General features: G+C 40.9%; 1 protein-coding gene across 2 annotated transcripts in view; it reads left to right on the forward strand.

The window, feature by feature from the left end:
* Positions 1-16,368, forward strand: part of RELL1 (RELT like 1) — a 60,918-nt gene that overhangs the window by 21,009 nt on the left and 23,541 nt on the right. Inside the window, exons 2-3 of one of the 2 annotated variants that reach the window (XM_010962693.3) lie at positions 9,694-9,915; positions 12,898-12,969. In XM_010962693.3, the coding sequence (XP_010960995.1) occupies positions 9,694-9,915; positions 12,898-12,969 (294 nt within the window). Of the gene's footprint in view, positions 1-9,659; positions 9,916-12,897; positions 12,970-16,368 lie in introns of both variants that reach the window. The other variant, XM_010962694.3, reaches the window with a different exon arrangement.

Raw genomic sequence — 16,368 nt, forward strand, 5'->3', positions numbered from 1 at the left:
GGGCCAAAGCTAGATGAAGAGAAACCTCTTTAGAGAAATGAGTATCTTGCCATCTTAGGCAGTAATCTAGACCAAAAGTAGACTGCTCTTGGGTACTGTGATTTGACTGTTTGCTAAAAGAAAAAAAATGGGGTGTGTGTGTGTATGTGTGTGTGTGTGTGTGTGTGTGTTTAAAAGCAATGTTCCACCCTAGCTTGCTGTGGGTTATCTACTTTCCAGCCAAGTCCTTCCCATCACAGAGTTGTTGGGTCACTGCTGGGAAACCCTAGCTTCTGAGAACGTATACCCTTTCCTGATGAAAGGGGAAGAATTGCTATCAGAACCATCAGAATGCTCTTGGCCTTAGCTGCAACACAGCAGCTTGGGAGAAGTCACAAGGGCCTCCTTATCTGGAGTCTCAGGTTATTACCATCTTCCCCATCATTTTAGCAACCCTCGAGCTATGCCCACTGGGTTTGAGGAATGCCATTTCTGTGCCTTTTCCTCTCAGCTGTTCTGACCACTGGGGTCAGTTGGTTCTTACCACTGGGGTCAGTTGGAAATTTAAGTATTACTTGGAAACCAAGCTAGAAAACGGCTTTTGATTTTTTGGGGGGTTGACTCCGAGCCATTCTCTTACGTCTTCCTCAGTTTCTTGCCGTCTTGGATGTTTTTTACGTTATATTTCTCTTGTGGCTTTCTCAACAGGATCTTGGCAAAACACAATATGGAGTGGGTCCCTAAAGTAAGTGAATTAACCAAACCTGGCTGGGTCTAGGAAAAAGCCCAGAGGATTTTGATAACCGCTGGCTTTGGTTGGAATTTTTTACTTGTCATGTTGTCGAGGGGACTCACATTTATCACAAGAGCCAAGAACGCCCTGCGTTGGTAGCTCTAGCTGTGTGCAGAGGGTACTACAGGTGAGGAGATGGGCTTGTTTCTGAAGAGATGGAAGGACCCCAGGTTGTGGCCTGCATAAGATGAGCTGGGATTTGGGGGTTGGGAGTGTGAACGGAAAATACTGCAAACCATATCAGTAAACAAAGAATGCTGAAGCCATCAAGTCATCAGCGGCTGCCGCCACCCCCCAGGGAAGACAAGCCTGCAGCCCAGCCTCTGCAGCCACTCACAATGGTGCACTCTGAGGGAACTCAGAATAAGAAAGGACAGGACACTGGCCCTAGATAGCTAGATGCTTGTCAAAGGAATGAATTCAACGAGCCCAAATGTTTGCTTCCTCCCATACATAGAAAAGCACTGAAGTCTTTAACTTGAGATGCCTGGTTTTCTTTAGGTAACAAGTAATCTTTTATTGTTCCAACTACCTGGTCTTTGTTGTAAAGCTCCTATATATCCTAGCTCCTCCCCTACCTCTTCAGAGCAGTCCCTCAGAGCAATCTGAGAGGCTGTCATCCCGGCTCGACTCCTCCCGCCAAATAAAACAACTCTCAACTTTTAGGCTGCGCATTTATTGACAGAAGGGAGGTCAGAGATGGGGGACAATTGGTGTTTTGCAATTGTTCATCCTGTGACCTGCTCTGAGGTCTGGTGGGCATATTCAAAACACACCCTACTTCTTGCTCTTGCTAATTGGAACCCGTAGTTTTGAGATTTGGGGAGCCTTTAATCTAAGTTGTGAAACATGAGGGCAAACCAGCATTGATCATTTTAACAGACGAGTTGGTAAATGATGACCTCAGTTCAGGTAAGTGGAAGCAGTGCCCAAGCCGGCTGTGCCCAGAACGCCTGGTCTGAATCCAGGCACTGCCATGTGGGGCAGTGCGACCTTGGGCAGGCTGCTCGCCCTCTCTGAGCTTCCTTTCCCATCTGTGACTGGGGAGAATACCAGTAACTATGTCATCAGTTTACTGTGAAGGCTCAACGCTTAACTTCGTGCTGGTTGATAAACGCTCCGCAAACGTGGTGGTGGTGATTGTTTGCAGCAATCGAGGAAGAGCAGACTGGTCCCAGCCACACTTCCATCACTTCTGGAACCTCCCACCCTAACCAGCCCCTTCCTTCCTCTGGTTTGGCCTCATTCCATCCTGACCCCGATCCCTGGTCTCTTATTCTCTTGGGTCTCTTACTCTCTTTCCTGCCTGGGTGGTCCTCCCCGCGTGGATTAGCCCAATTGCAGATTTGGGGTGCGCATCTCAGCTGCGCCCTGAATGCCTTTGCAGTCTTTTCACTGGTCTCTCCCGCTCCTTCAGTCTCACTGTCTCCACAAGCCCCTCTGCCCTGGCGCCCCCCCCCCCCCCAGCTCTCAACAGATGCCATCCCTATGTGCAGAGAAAATAGTGGGTAACAGGCATCTATCTGCCCTCTCACCCTCCCTCGCCCGCCATGTAGGACTAATTCACGGACCCCATGCCTCAGGAGGAGGTGTCTTTTTTCCTATTGAAGTCTTTAATCCTGTCTCCTTCCTTCATATGGAAATCAGCTCCTCCAGCTTCCTCAGGGTCATCCCTGCCTGCACCCGCTCAGACTCTCCTTTTTGCTCCTTTTCTTCTGCATATGAATAGGCACTTTGATGTCAGACACTTAAAATCAAATCCTGAACAAAAATTTCTTCCCCTCACGCTGAAAGTGAACTCCCCTACCCTTAATGCTCATGGTGGGCTTCTCGAAAGAGCCCACTGAGCTGTCTCTGTTCCTCATCCAGGGAATCTAGTGTCACCTTCTGGTCTATGAAAAACTGCTCCCTCCAAGGCCACAGAGATCTCCTGTGGGTGGTTTTTTCCCCTCCTATATTTTATTTTATTTTTTTCATTTTGTGTATGTCTCTATGATGTATGTATGTATTTTTGAATTTTAAAGATTATTTATTCTAGGATTTTAAGTTTACTTCAAGAAACTATAGAGAAACAGGGACAAGAAGAAAGTTAAAAAAAGATTCCAATTGCTTCCTCAGTCAGAAACTAAAGATTTTCCATGTGTTCTTAGGAGTTTCTATGTGACCCAACTTGTCTTGAGTTTTCCTCAGTTCTCTTTCTAAAGGTTCTTCTTAGGATGTTTCTTTCTTTCTTTCCTTCTTTCTTTCTTTCTTTCTTTCTTTCTTTCTTTCTTTCTTTCTTTCTTTCTTTCTTTCTTTCTTTCTTTCTTTTCTTTCTTTTCTTTCTTTTCTTTCTTTCTTTCTCTGTGGTAAGAGCACTTAACATGAGAATTACCCTCTTAACAAATGTTTAAGTGCACAATACAGTGTTGTTAACTATGGACACAATGCTGTACAACAAATATCTGAAACTTACTCATCTTGCAAAACTGAAACTTCATATCTATTGAATAGCAGCTACCCATTTTTCCCTCCTAGCTCCTGGCAGCCTCCATTTTTCTCTCTTTCTATGAATTTGACTTAGTTACCTTGTGTAAGTGGAATCATGTGGGGAGGGTACAGCTCAGTGGTAGAGTTTGTGCTTAACATTTACCAGGTCCTGGGTTCAATCCCCAGTACCTCCATTAAAAATAATCACCACCCCCGCCCCCCACCCCTGCCAAAAAAACACAGACAAACCAACAAAACTGAAAGTGGAATCATGCAGTATTTGTCCTTCGGTGACTGGCTTATTTCACTTGGCATAATATGTTCCAGATCCATCTATGTTGTCCCCTATGGCAGGATTTCCTCCTTTTTAAAAACTGAATGCTGAGTGGGATTCGTTTATCTGTGTATATCACATTTTTTATCCATTCAACCATCAGTGAACATTTAGGTTGTTTCCCTGTCTTAGCTATTGTAAATAGTGCTGCAAAGAACATGGAAGTGCAGATAGCTCTCAAAAATCCTAATTTCCGTTCTTTTGGATAGATACCCAGAAATGGGATTGCTGGATCACGTGGTAGTTCTATTTTTAGTTTTCTGAGGCACTTCTATACTGTTTTCCATAGTGGCAGTACTGTTTTGCATTTCCTTCCTGCTTTAGTTGCTCTCGCTGTCTCCTAAAGCATCTGCCCTAGCTGACTGCTCGTTCCTGCTGGAAGTTCTTTCTTCTGTGTTCTGAGGTAGAACCCTAGCTTCTTGTCCTCAGCTTCTTCCTGGAGCAGATCCAGTTGCTCAGTAGATATTTCCACCTGGATGTCCCTGTGCTCACTTTTATCACCACAGGCTCAAAACTGAACATGTGACAGGGGAGGGTATAGCTCAGGGGTAGAGTGTATGCTTAGCATGCAAAGGTCCTAGGTTCAATCCTCAGTACCTTCATTAAAAATAGAAAAATAAATAAACCTAATTACCTCCCTCCCCTACCAAAAAAAAATGCAAAAACTAAAAACTGAACGTGTGATATTGTCTTCTTCATGCCAAGGTATATTAGTTTGCTAGGGCCCTGTGACAAAGAACCACAAACTAGGTGATTTTAAAAGGAGAAATTTATTGTCTCTCTGTTCTGGAGAATGGAAGTCCAAGGTCGGGGTCAACAGAGTTGCTTTCTTCTGTTGTCTGTGAGGAAGAATCTGCCCCACGCCTCCCCTAGCTCGTGGTGGTTTGCTGGCAATCTTTGGTGCCCTTTGGCTTGTAGAAGCATCATCCTCATCTCTGCCTTTATCTTCACATGGTATTTTCCATTTGTGTATGTCTGCCTCCAAATTTTCCCCCCTTTTTAAGCAGCCATATGGCATTAGGATCTACCCTAATGACTTCATTTTAACTTTGCTACCTTTGTAAAGATCCTGTGTCTTTATGTGGTCACATTCTGAGGTACTCAGGGTTAAGACTTCAACATATGAATTGAGAAGGAGGCAAAATTCAACCCTTAACGCTATGCAAACTTGACTTTTTTCCCAAATACTTTTCATTTCAGTGAATGGTGCCCGTGTCCACCATGTTACTCAGGAAGAAGCTTGTACATCATCCTTATCAAGTCACTTGCCTGCGTATTAACTTAAGGTCCAGAGCTTGCAGACCTTGGAGGCAAAATTTTGGAATAGGAACTTCAGCATCCAACAGGTTTACCAAGGGGTCTGTGACTCCCAATGGCTGATACCCTCAGTTTTGTATCTGTTTTTTCAAGTGCTTATACCACCTTGATACAAAAGTAATTCATACATAAGAATTTTAGAAAATTACAGAAAATCATAAAAATAAAATTAATAATTATTAATTATTCAGTTACCCAGAATCACTTAATATTTTAGTTATTTCTTTGTACATTTTATTCCTTCATGCTTTTTTTTTTATTAGTTGTATCAACTGTATGTAAGATTTTGAATCCAGTTTTTTAGTATATGTGCTGCCGAAGTGAGCACTGAATCCTGTTTTTTAAATTCAACATTGAATATGTGTTCCCATATCTTAACAGAATCTTGTTTTAAATGGTGCATATTATTCCATCAAATGGATAAACAGATATTGACTTAGATATTTTATTATTATCTCATTGTCAAACATGCAGGTTGTTGCTGTTTTTTGACTTTTATAAATAATACTACAAAAATCTTTGATATTAATTTGAATTCAAATAAGTTTTTCAGAATTCAGATATGATTCAGCTGAGGGTGAAGAGAAAAGATGGACAGTGTCTCTAAGTAAATTATCAGTATAAATTGAAGGAAAGCTAAACCTACGTAAGTTAAATATATTAGGCATTAATTGTGAGTAGTTGGTTTATGATTTAAAAATTATTCTTAATTGAATTGCTAGGGTAGATCACAGTAGATTCTCCAGTCAACATTTTGTTCTTTAGTGTTCTTTATAACAGTGCTGTCCAATAGAACTTTTCAAGATGATGGAAATGTTCTTTATTTGATCTGTCCAATAGGGAAGCAGTTAGCCACATGTGACTACTGAACACTTGAAATATGGTTAGTCCAATGGAGGAACTGAGTTTTTAATTTTATCTATTTTTAATGGATTTAAATTTAAATAGCTATTTGTGGTTGGTGGTTACCATGTTGGATAGTGCAGTTCTATCAAGATGATGACTAAACACTTTTACAGTGCTTATCTTTTCCTAAATACTCTTTTAAGTGCTTTACGTATTAATGTATTTAACCCTCACAATGACTTTATGAAATAGTCTTTCAGTTAGTTACTATTGCCATATGAAAAATTACCACAAAGCTTACTGGCTTAAAACAATAATAGTCATTTATTTTGCTAAAGAATCTACAGTTTGGACAGGTTCATCAGAAATAGCTCATCTCTGCTCCAAGTAGCACCAGCTGGGGCTATAGGATGCACTTAGTTACGTAGTTAGCAAGTTGATGACTGTTACTGGTTTTTCTGTTTGGGGCAGCTTGGGCTTCCTCATAGCGTGGTGGCTGGGTTCCAAAAACAACCAACTGCTCCAAGAGACAGGAAGTGGAAGCTATCCATTTCTTAAGGCCTGGTACTTAGAAATGGACGAAACATCACTTCCAACATTTTCTACTGGTCAGGCAAAGCACACAATATATATTCAAAGGGTAGAGATACAGACCTCTCCTCCATGGGAGCAGTACCAAAGAATTTCGGACCATGTTTTAAAATCATCATAGAAAGGTACAATCATTGCAATTCCATTTTACAGATGAGGAGACTGAGCAAAGAGCAGTTAATAAAACTTGCTCAAAGTGACATGGGCAGTCAGTGGCCAAGCTATTATTTATGCCAGGCAGCCTGACATTTTAAAAGTGCTGTATTGCGTCTCTCTGTCTTTCATGTGTCGCTAATTTAGGTACAGTCTTCTTCACTTTTGCAACGGTTCAGTAATTACGAGATTGACTGATACACGTTTGTAAATCAGAAGCTATATATGTGTAGTATTTGCAAGGGTTTGCTAGATGTCAAATTAGTGATGAATGTACATTCTCAATCACCTGATTCAGGAGGATCTGCATGGCTCCAGTTCTGAGCCCCTCTGCCTTCATCGCTGATCCTACTGCCCCACAAAGAGAATTTATTACCACCTCCTGACTGAAACAGATCATGATTCTGAGTAAAGTTCTTTCAGTCTTAGCATGCTGCCTGTTTCATCTATTCCTATTGCGTGGAATATGTTTTTAAAAAAGAATTAATAAATAAAACACTTCGAATTGTAACAGGAGTTAAAGATTTCTGGTTTTTACTGAAAGAAAGTCTTGAGGTTAAACCCTAATTTAGATGATATATTTGCATATGTTTTAGGAAGTGTGTGTGTGTGTGTACTCTTATTCATTCATTCATTCATTTATTAATTATATTGATTCTTGGAAGAGAAGTAAAAAAAGTATAGGTTATCCCAAATTTTAAAGGTTACGTGATAAAATAATGGATGCAACCTTTTACCAACCTACACAGGGGAGGGTGTGCTCAGTGGTTAGAGCGCCTGCCTAGCATGCATGAAGTCCTGGGTTCAATCCCCGGTACCTCCACCAAAAGAAGTAAATAAATAGATAAACCTAATTGCCTATGCCCCCTTAAAAAAAAGTAAAAATTAAAAAACTAAAAATTAAATTTAAAAAAACCTTTTACAAACCTAAGAAGCCAGCAATTTCCTTTCATGTTCAGAGACAAAGGATATTTTTCATGTGAAAGAGAGAGAGCCTTTTGTCCTGTGGCCTCTGTTTTGATACTGTTTGCTGCAGTGATAAAATGTGGTCACCTCGCACCTGGTATTTGTCTCCATGTAATCATTACAACATACGTTCTTTTTTCACCTAAATACTCTTGCTAGAGTTTATAATGAAATGTATCTAGCTTTCCAGTTTCTTAAGCAGTATGTGTGAACCTCCCTGATGTAGAAAACTTCATTTCATCACTTCAGAATCTGAATATTCCAAATAAGGAGACTTCATTTCAGTCAAACCCCACAGTTTTCTTTAGTCCTTGTCCTTTTAAATCTGGTGATTCCCTCCTCATTTTGTGTGTCTGAACGGGTACTTCGTTGATTTTCCACCTAGTCGGCTCTTTCTCCGTTATCCTAATTGGCTGTGTCCTGTAGTTGTACCAGCTAGGCTCACAGTTTCTCCCTCGCACTCCTTCATAGAGACAATTCAGTTCCCCCATATCCAGGGACCTCTCAGCATCTGTGTGGCATCCCCACGGGCCCGGATATCTGGCTGCCTCTGGTATAAGTCCATGTGGAACTTCGGCTTGTCAAAAAGCAGATTTCTCCGTTTCTCCCGAAGATGCCCCCTTCCCAGCTGCCCTACTTTTGAAGTCATAAAATAGGTCCCCACTGTTACTGGTTCTTTTAGTGCCCTGTGTTTACCTTCCACGAGCATTTTCTCCCAGTCTTTCATGTCTGCCCACGTGTTGACTTGTTCAGTACCTGTTTCCAATTCTACCCTATAAGCTCCGAGATGGCGTTGGTCATGCTATGTTGTTTACCACTCTACCCAGCTCCCAGCTGGTGCTTTTCACGTAGCAGACATGCCATAAACGTTAATTTGGGTCAGCGTACAAATAAACAAATGCACATGCTTCCATTTTTATGTTTGTACCCTAGGCCAAAATCTTGATGCCATCCTGGCCTTTTCCCTCTGCATACACGAGAGCTGTCAATTTACTAAATATTTCTGGGACATATACTCTGTGAGGACAGGAATCTTCATCTGTTTTGCTCCATGGTATGTTACAAATGCCTAGGATAGTTCCTGGCATGTAGTTGAGCATTTACTGTATTGTAGAAATGGTTCTAGATGTTTTACATTTATTAATTTATTTCATCTTTATAACAGCTCTAAAAGGGTGGGTAGGTACTGTTTAATAGTTTGCCTATTTCACAAGAAACTGAAGCACAGAGATTCAGTCATTGTCCATCATCACACAACTGCCAAGTGGTGAAGCTGGGGCTTGACCCCAAGTCTCCTGAGTCTGTGCTCTTAACCATTAAGTACCCTGCTTTAACAGCACCTAATGATGTATTTACTCTGTGTGGACCCTTCGCTGAAACTCTGTACATCCACTCCATGCTTTGTAGGTGTCCATACAGGTGAGAAGTAGAGGCTGGCTTGGAGCGGATTTTTAAAGAAGTTACCCAGGGTGAGACCCAGGTTATGAATAGCAGGGACAGGATGAGAACTTTAATTCAAAAAGATACATGCATCCCAATGTTTCTAGCAGTACTATTTACAATAGTCAAGACATGGAAGCAACCTAAATGTCCATCAACAGATGAATGGATAAAGAAGATGTGGTGTATATATATAATGGAATATTATCCAGTGACAGAAAAAGGATGAAATAATACCATTTGCAGCTACATGAATGGACTTAGAGATTATCATACTAAGTGAAATAAGTCAGAGGAAGACAAATATTGTATGATAGCACTTATATGTACAATCTAAAAAGAATGATACAAATGAACTTATTTATAAAACGTACAAAATAAACTTATGGTTACCAAAGAGGAAAGTGGGGAGGGATAAATTAGGACTTTGGGATTAACATATGTATACTACTATGTATAAAATAAACAAGGACCTACTGAATAGCATAGGGAACTATATTCAATATCTTGTAATAAAGTATAATGGAAAATAATCTGAAAAAGAATATATTTGTATGTATAACTGAATCACCATGCTATACACCAGAAATTAACACAACATTGTAAATCAACAATACTTTGATTGAAAAAAAAAAAAAAAAGACTGTTTCAGCCCAAGCCTGTGTGCCTGTATAGACCTGCCATTCTCTGCATGGCCTGTGGTTTGGGGAGCAGACTTTGGATTTAATGGGAACATTTCCCAAGGTTGTCATATTTTCTTGTCCCCAATAGACATCTGACGCAGCTATGCATGTTCCTTCCTCAGACAATGGTGGCAGCCACACGTTACACTCCAGAACCGAGACGACGCCCTCACCCACAAACAACACTGGGAACGGACACCCAGAGTACATCGCGTACGCACTTGTCCCCGTGTTCTTCATCATGGGTCTCTTTGGTGTCCTCATCTGCCACCTGCTTAAGAAGAAAGGCTATCGTTGCACGACAGAAGCCGAGCAAGACGTGGAAGAAAAGGTTGAAAAGATAGGTAAATAACCTGGATTCTTTTATGGGAATGTGGGCGCAAACGATTTTTAAATAAGAAACTAGTCATACGTATTTTTCATCTTAAGGCAAAATGATCCATCTTTATTTTATCAAAATATGTTTAACATATAACATTGTGTAAATTTAAGGTGTACAACATGTTAGTCTGAGACATTTATGTATTGTAATATGATTGCCATTGTAGTAATAATTAGCACCTCCATCACTTCTTTTTAGTGCTGGGAATCTAGTTTCTCTGCAAGTTTGATGATTATAATACAGTATTGCTGTCTGTATTCACTACACTGTGCATTAGCTCTTTAGAGTTTATTTACTATTTGTTGTAAGTTTATACCCTTAAGCAACATCTGCCGTATCTCCCCATCCTTTGTGCCCTGGTAACCACCATTTTACTCTCTGTTTTTACAAGTTTGGCTTTTTTAGATTCCACATATAAGTGATAACAGACAGTACTTGTCTTTTTCTGTCTGACTCATTTCACTGAGTGTAATGTGCTCATAGTCCATCCATGTTGTCAAAAATGGTAAGATGTCTTTTCTCATGGCTGAATAATATTCCACTATATATATGCACATAAATACACACATTCACATACACCCCATGTCTTCTTTATCCATTCGTTCATTGATGGGCACTTAGGTTGCTTCTATATCTTGGCTATTATGAATAATTCTGCAATAAACATGGAAGTGCATATATGTCTTCGAGACTGTTTTCATTTCCTTTGGGTATACACCCAGAAATGGAAATGCTGGATCATACGGTAGATCTATTTTTAATTTTTTGAGGAACCTCTATTTTCCACAGTGACTGCACCAATTTACATTCCCACCAACAGTGCAGAAGGGTTCCCTTTTCTCCACATCGTCGACAGCACTTTTGCAAAATGGTCCGACTTAAAGGCAGATGGTGTAGTGCAGTGTCAGCATGGATTTCACAGTAACCACACCTAGAGGTAGAAACCTTGCTTTCATTTATTAAATAACTACCAGCTCATTTACTCTTACTTGCCTCGTGGCTTTGGGGCAAGTTACATATGCTCTCAATTGCTGCTATGTATAATTTAACTTACATTTATTTTCAATTAATTTCACACCAACTTAATTAAAATTTTAATTTAACTTAAAAGAGGACAATAATCTCCACCTTGTAGGATTATGGTGAAATTTAGGCAGAAGCTGCACTTGGTGTTTGGCACATATGGCCGCTCAGTAAATATTAATCCTTTCTATTGTTCAAATTAGAGTCTAATGAGAATGGGAAAACTCAACAGGTCTCACCATTTTTGTGGTGCTACCTTTGAGTTCTATCTTCAGTCTATGAAGTTGGAGTTTGTGTTTATTAGGTAAATGGCTGTGTGAACAGTGCAGTAAAAGTCCGGCAAGAACTGGTGCCTTTGTCTTGATCTCAGAGTGTCTCCCCTTTTCCTCTTAACACGGAGTTGCAGCATAGGGTTTGGAAAACCCTGAGAGATGAAATCCTGTTTTCTCACAGACATTCTTTCCAACAATCCTTTAAAGCCTTGGAGAGTAGATGACTCTCCTTGTCCCTTTCAGCCCCTCAAAGGGCAGTTTTTGCAGAAAGGTGGCATTTGGAGTAGGTCACCCTCCAAGCTGGCCCAAGGGCAGAGTGGGGGGAGCTTCCTCATTCCTTGCCAGCTTGCTGGCCTGTTGGTTTTTCCCACCCCCACTGACCTTTGAGGCAGAGAGAGAACATGGTTGCAGGATGAATCATGTGTAAGCTTATGGCCAAACCAAGGCTGAGTGTTTGTCAACAGAAAGCGGAACGTCCCCCTCCTTTGTAGATGCTCTGTAGGTTGGCTTAGCGGTTACCATGTGCGTCCTCCAACCAGAGGTACGTATTCATGGAGGAGGACGCGGCAATGGATGGAGAAGACACTCTTCCAGATATACGGGTAGGATATCACACACCCTGTGTGTGAATAAGGGCAATCCACCCTCTTCCCTCCTGTGTTATTGAAGAAAATTATACAGATCAGTTTCAGAGTGGAGGTTTGATTCTTTTTTTCAAAGACTATCCTGTGTACAGAGTCCCCCAAGGTAAACTGAGTGTGTGGGCAAATAACTACAGCCAAAATTTAGATCACTTCGAAGTGCATTTAAAAGAATAGGAGAGTCTTACAAATGAACTTATTTACAAAACAGAGACTCATAGACATAGAAAACAAACTTACGGTTACCAGTGGGGGTAGGTGGGAGGGAGGGATAAATTGGGAGTTTTGGGATTGGCTGATACAAACTACTATGTACAGAATACATACAACAGAACATACATGCAGAAAATAACAAGGACCTACTGTATAACAGGGAACTCTACTCAGTGGCTTGTAGTAACCTGGAATGAAAAAGAGTATGTGTACATATAACAATCACTGTGCTGTACACCAGAAACTAATACAACATTGTAAATAAACAAAAAAACAGAAAACAAAACCACAAGCCTTAAAAAATATATAAAATAGTAGAGTCTTGTAAACACAGATGAATAATTACTTACTTTAAGAAATAAATTAATACTCTAAATTTATATGGTACATGTGTGATTAAAATCCAAGGAGAATTTTTTTCTTTTCATTTGCTTTCTTCTTTTCATTTCCCCTAAATATTTAACAAACTGTTGAGAGAGAAATGATAGTAGTGAGGACTGATATAGATGCAAGGAATTGTTGTCTTGGAAACTGAGTGTGTATTTGGACTTGAGAAGAGATTGATGGATGACTCTGATGCTTTTTATGCCTGTTATGCCAAGGAAGTCACTGTGTGCGCTGTGCGCATCAGGCAGCTTGGGCCTGAGGGAAGAAAGCATAGCTTTTGGCACTGTGAGTGACTGGTTGAGCTTTCTGGAGACTGTTCAGAGAGGTGTTGCACTCAAAGACGGTGTCTCATTGATTTGAGGCAGGTGAACCAGTTGTAACCCGTCCTCCCCCTCCTTTCTCTTTCAGAGTTGAATGACAGTGTAAATGAAAATAGTGACACCGTTGGCCAGATTGTCCACTACATCATGAAGAATGAAGGTATGGCTGTTTTAATGCCCAGAACAATTCTGTGTCCATACATTTTATTAAAAACCTGCTTCAAAGAGCCAGGATTTGTATGGACTCTCCTGTCGATGTTTCTGAAGTTATTGGCAGCACCTTTTACCTAAGCTTTCTTATAGCTCGGCCTCCGAATTAACTGACCAGGAGGATTTCACAGAAGTGAGTGTTCTAAGAGTCAGTCAGTCAGAGTTTTGCAGAGTCAGCCCTGGAGGTGATGGCTTACCTTTTAATCATGGCCTCACTTCGATTTGGGGAAAAGTCACATTACCTTGTGGAGCCTCAGTTTCCTCCTCTAAGATAATATTTACCTCCTAGCATTCTTGTGAGATCCTGCATATACAGTGCTTAGTATAATGAGCATTCAAGTATTATCTGTTCTTTTTTTTTTTTTTTGGTGCTGTAAAAAATATTATGGTGAAACCCACATAACAAAAAATTTACCGTTATACCCGTTTTAAAGTGTACAGTTCATTGACATGAATGAATGCCGCAATGATGTAGCGTTATCGCCACTGTCTAGTTCTAGAACTTTCTCGTCATCCCAGAATGAAACTCTGACTCCGTTAAGCATTCACTTCCTTTCTCCATCCACTTCCCTCTCCATCTGTGGGTAACGCCTACTCTGCTCTCTGCCTATGGATTTGGATTTGCCTATTCTGTGATCTATTCATCTTTTTATTGAAGTATTGTCTTACTGTATAGCACAGGGAACGATATTCAATACCTCGTAATGGCCTATAGTAAAAATTAATCTGAAAAGGAATATATATATGCGTGTGTGTAAATAAACATGTATATGTATATAAATCTGTGATCTATTCTTAAGTGTTGAAACTTTTAAAAAGTTTAACCTTTATGCCTTTAAACATTTTTTTTCCTCTTCTGAAATGTATTCGAAACCTCTGACTTCTTAAATAGAGGATTAGTTTAATCTTGATTAGATAAATCAGGGTCATTGTTCTGAAGCACTGGGTATTGTCTCATAAGACACCACGCCCTGAGTGACTTTTGAGGTGTGTGGCACTCCTGCCCATGTTTGCAGTAGCTGCAGATCCCCATACTTTGAATTCTCATGAGTATTTAAAGGAAAATGTTTTCCTTGGGCTCTGTGCCCTTGTCAGCGCATTTGTCCAAAAGTTGAAATACTTCCTGCTCAGTAAATACCTGCTCTTCTGCCCCCAGCCCCTCTCTGCGGGTCCCCTGCCCCCACATCCTCACGATCAACAAGAGTACCTGCCAGGCCCAGGCTGTTGGTCAGTGTTCTTGACTTAGAGAAGCAGCAGTTTCACGTGTTTCAGCATAATTGCCATTGTCTTTTGTAGAGTGAACTTTATATATTTGGCATAGATCTAGGTGCTTTATGTACATTTTCTCATTTAACCCTCAAAAATATCCCTCTTATACCCATTTTACAGGCAAAGCAGCAAAGGCTCCTGATGGTTAAGTTCACATGGTTAGGGAGCAGCCCAGCCCTACCTGAGTCTCTCGTCTGCTCAGTGCCGCCTCTCCTCTCTTCTAGTTTGCAGCTTTCAGTTTCTACAGGATGGAAAACCAGATAACCAAACTTAATAGGATGACGTTTAAAATAACGAAAAAGACAGAGACCTCTTGGATTTCATATCTGTCTTCCAGAGACCTTCCTGCAGGGAATAGTGTTTGGTGAGGCTATTTTTTTTTTTCTAATACAGAAATATTTAATACAGAGAAATTTCTTTTTCTTTTTTGACTTTTTTTCTTTTTTATTTTTTTGTGGGGGCTAATTAGGTTTATCTATCTATCGCTCTATCTTTAATGGAGGTGCTGGGGATTGAACCCAAGATCTTGTGCACGCTAGGCACGTCCTCTACCCCTGATCTATTCCCTCCCCCGGTGATGCTATTCTTGAGCAGCACTCCATGTTTCTTTCCCATAAAAAAGTTGTTTTTAATTTGCATATGAAATACATAAATGCACAATTATGTTCTTGGCATAGAAACTCTAGTCATTACAGAGCTGCACAGAATAAGGCGTGGACAGCTCCTTCATTGCTCTCGTGGAAACTGCCTTTGTGGCTTTGGGGAGCTGGGAGGTCTTTGGGACCCAGGCTTCTGAGAGCTGAAGCAGCTGCTAAGTTAGTGAGTGCAGGATGCGGGGGTGACTGACAGGCGAATCGGTTGAGATAAGTCAATGTGCAGACTTTGCCCAGGGCTGAAGTTCTCCTGTGTAATTTCATAGTCGGCCCTGAGTGCTTGCTACATGCCATGCCTGTTCTTTGGGCTTTCTAGGAGCTAACAACCCTATGATTCAGATACTTTATTCCCATTTTACAGTTGAGAAAGAGGTCCACAGCGCTTAACTAACTTGCCAACGTTGCTCTGTGCAGACAGCAGAGCTGACATTTGACCTTGAGCATCTAACTTCGGAGTGTATCCTTCCCCACTTGCTGTCCTGCCTCTTTCCTGTAGCAGGAAAGTGGGATGCTAGCCTTCCTCCTTTCAAAGGAAAAACGTATGCAGCTGGGGTGCTTTATAGAACTCCTAAACGTTAGCTCGTTAAATTCTCCAAACTACCTTATGAGGTAGGCCCTGTTATCATCCCATTTTGCAGATGAGGAAACAGAGGCCCAGAGGCTAAGAAAGTTGCCCAAGATCACACAGCCGGCAGGTCGGAGCCAGCAGTGGGCCCCTCCTCCTGATTACAGCAGAGGAGAAGCCTTTGGGTCCCTGGAGCAAGCCGACTATATAATTTCCTCCCCTCCCACACTCATGGGCAACGGGGCTATTCTTCTCTTTTTTAATTATGTCCTTTTCCTTTCGGAAGGTAGCCTTTCGATTTCCGCTGCCTTGGTTACCAGAGATCTGTCAGAGGAACACCAAGGCACTGATCTCTACCTTTCTCTTCCGCTCCCCAGGTCTTTCCTTCTGTCTTATTCTTTCCTCTCTTCCCTGCATCGCTCTGCCTGGGATTTGTCCAGTGACCTGTGAGGGTGGGTGGTGGCTTTGTGTAGCCCTTAGTTCTCCTTGGCCACCAGGAGACATCTTGTCTCCCTGGACATCCCTTTTTCAGCCATGACCCCCTCTAGCTTCCGTCCTGTACCAAAACCACTGCTGGGGAGTTAGATACATACTTGGGTGTCTTACCAGTTTATAAACTAGCTTTTTAAATTGGCATTTGAGACTTAAGTCCTCTATAGAACAATGTGCATTTTCCTTTTCTTTGTCTCTGTCATGAACAGACTCTGAACTTATTATCAATGTAGACCTCTCTGTTGAGGTTAACTTAACTTTCTATTTTTTTTTAATTCTCAGCACACCGTAACATAACTTTTATTTAAACATTGAAAAAAAAAAAAGGAAAAAATTGAAAAACAATCCGTTCATTACCATTTCCCCATCA

This window comes from Camelus bactrianus, chromosome 2 (genome assembly GCF_048773025.1).
Source record: "Camelus bactrianus isolate YW-2024 breed Bactrian camel chromosome 2, ASM4877302v1, whole genome shotgun sequence".
NCBI lineage: Eukaryota > Metazoa > Chordata > Mammalia > Artiodactyla > Camelidae > Camelus > Camelus bactrianus.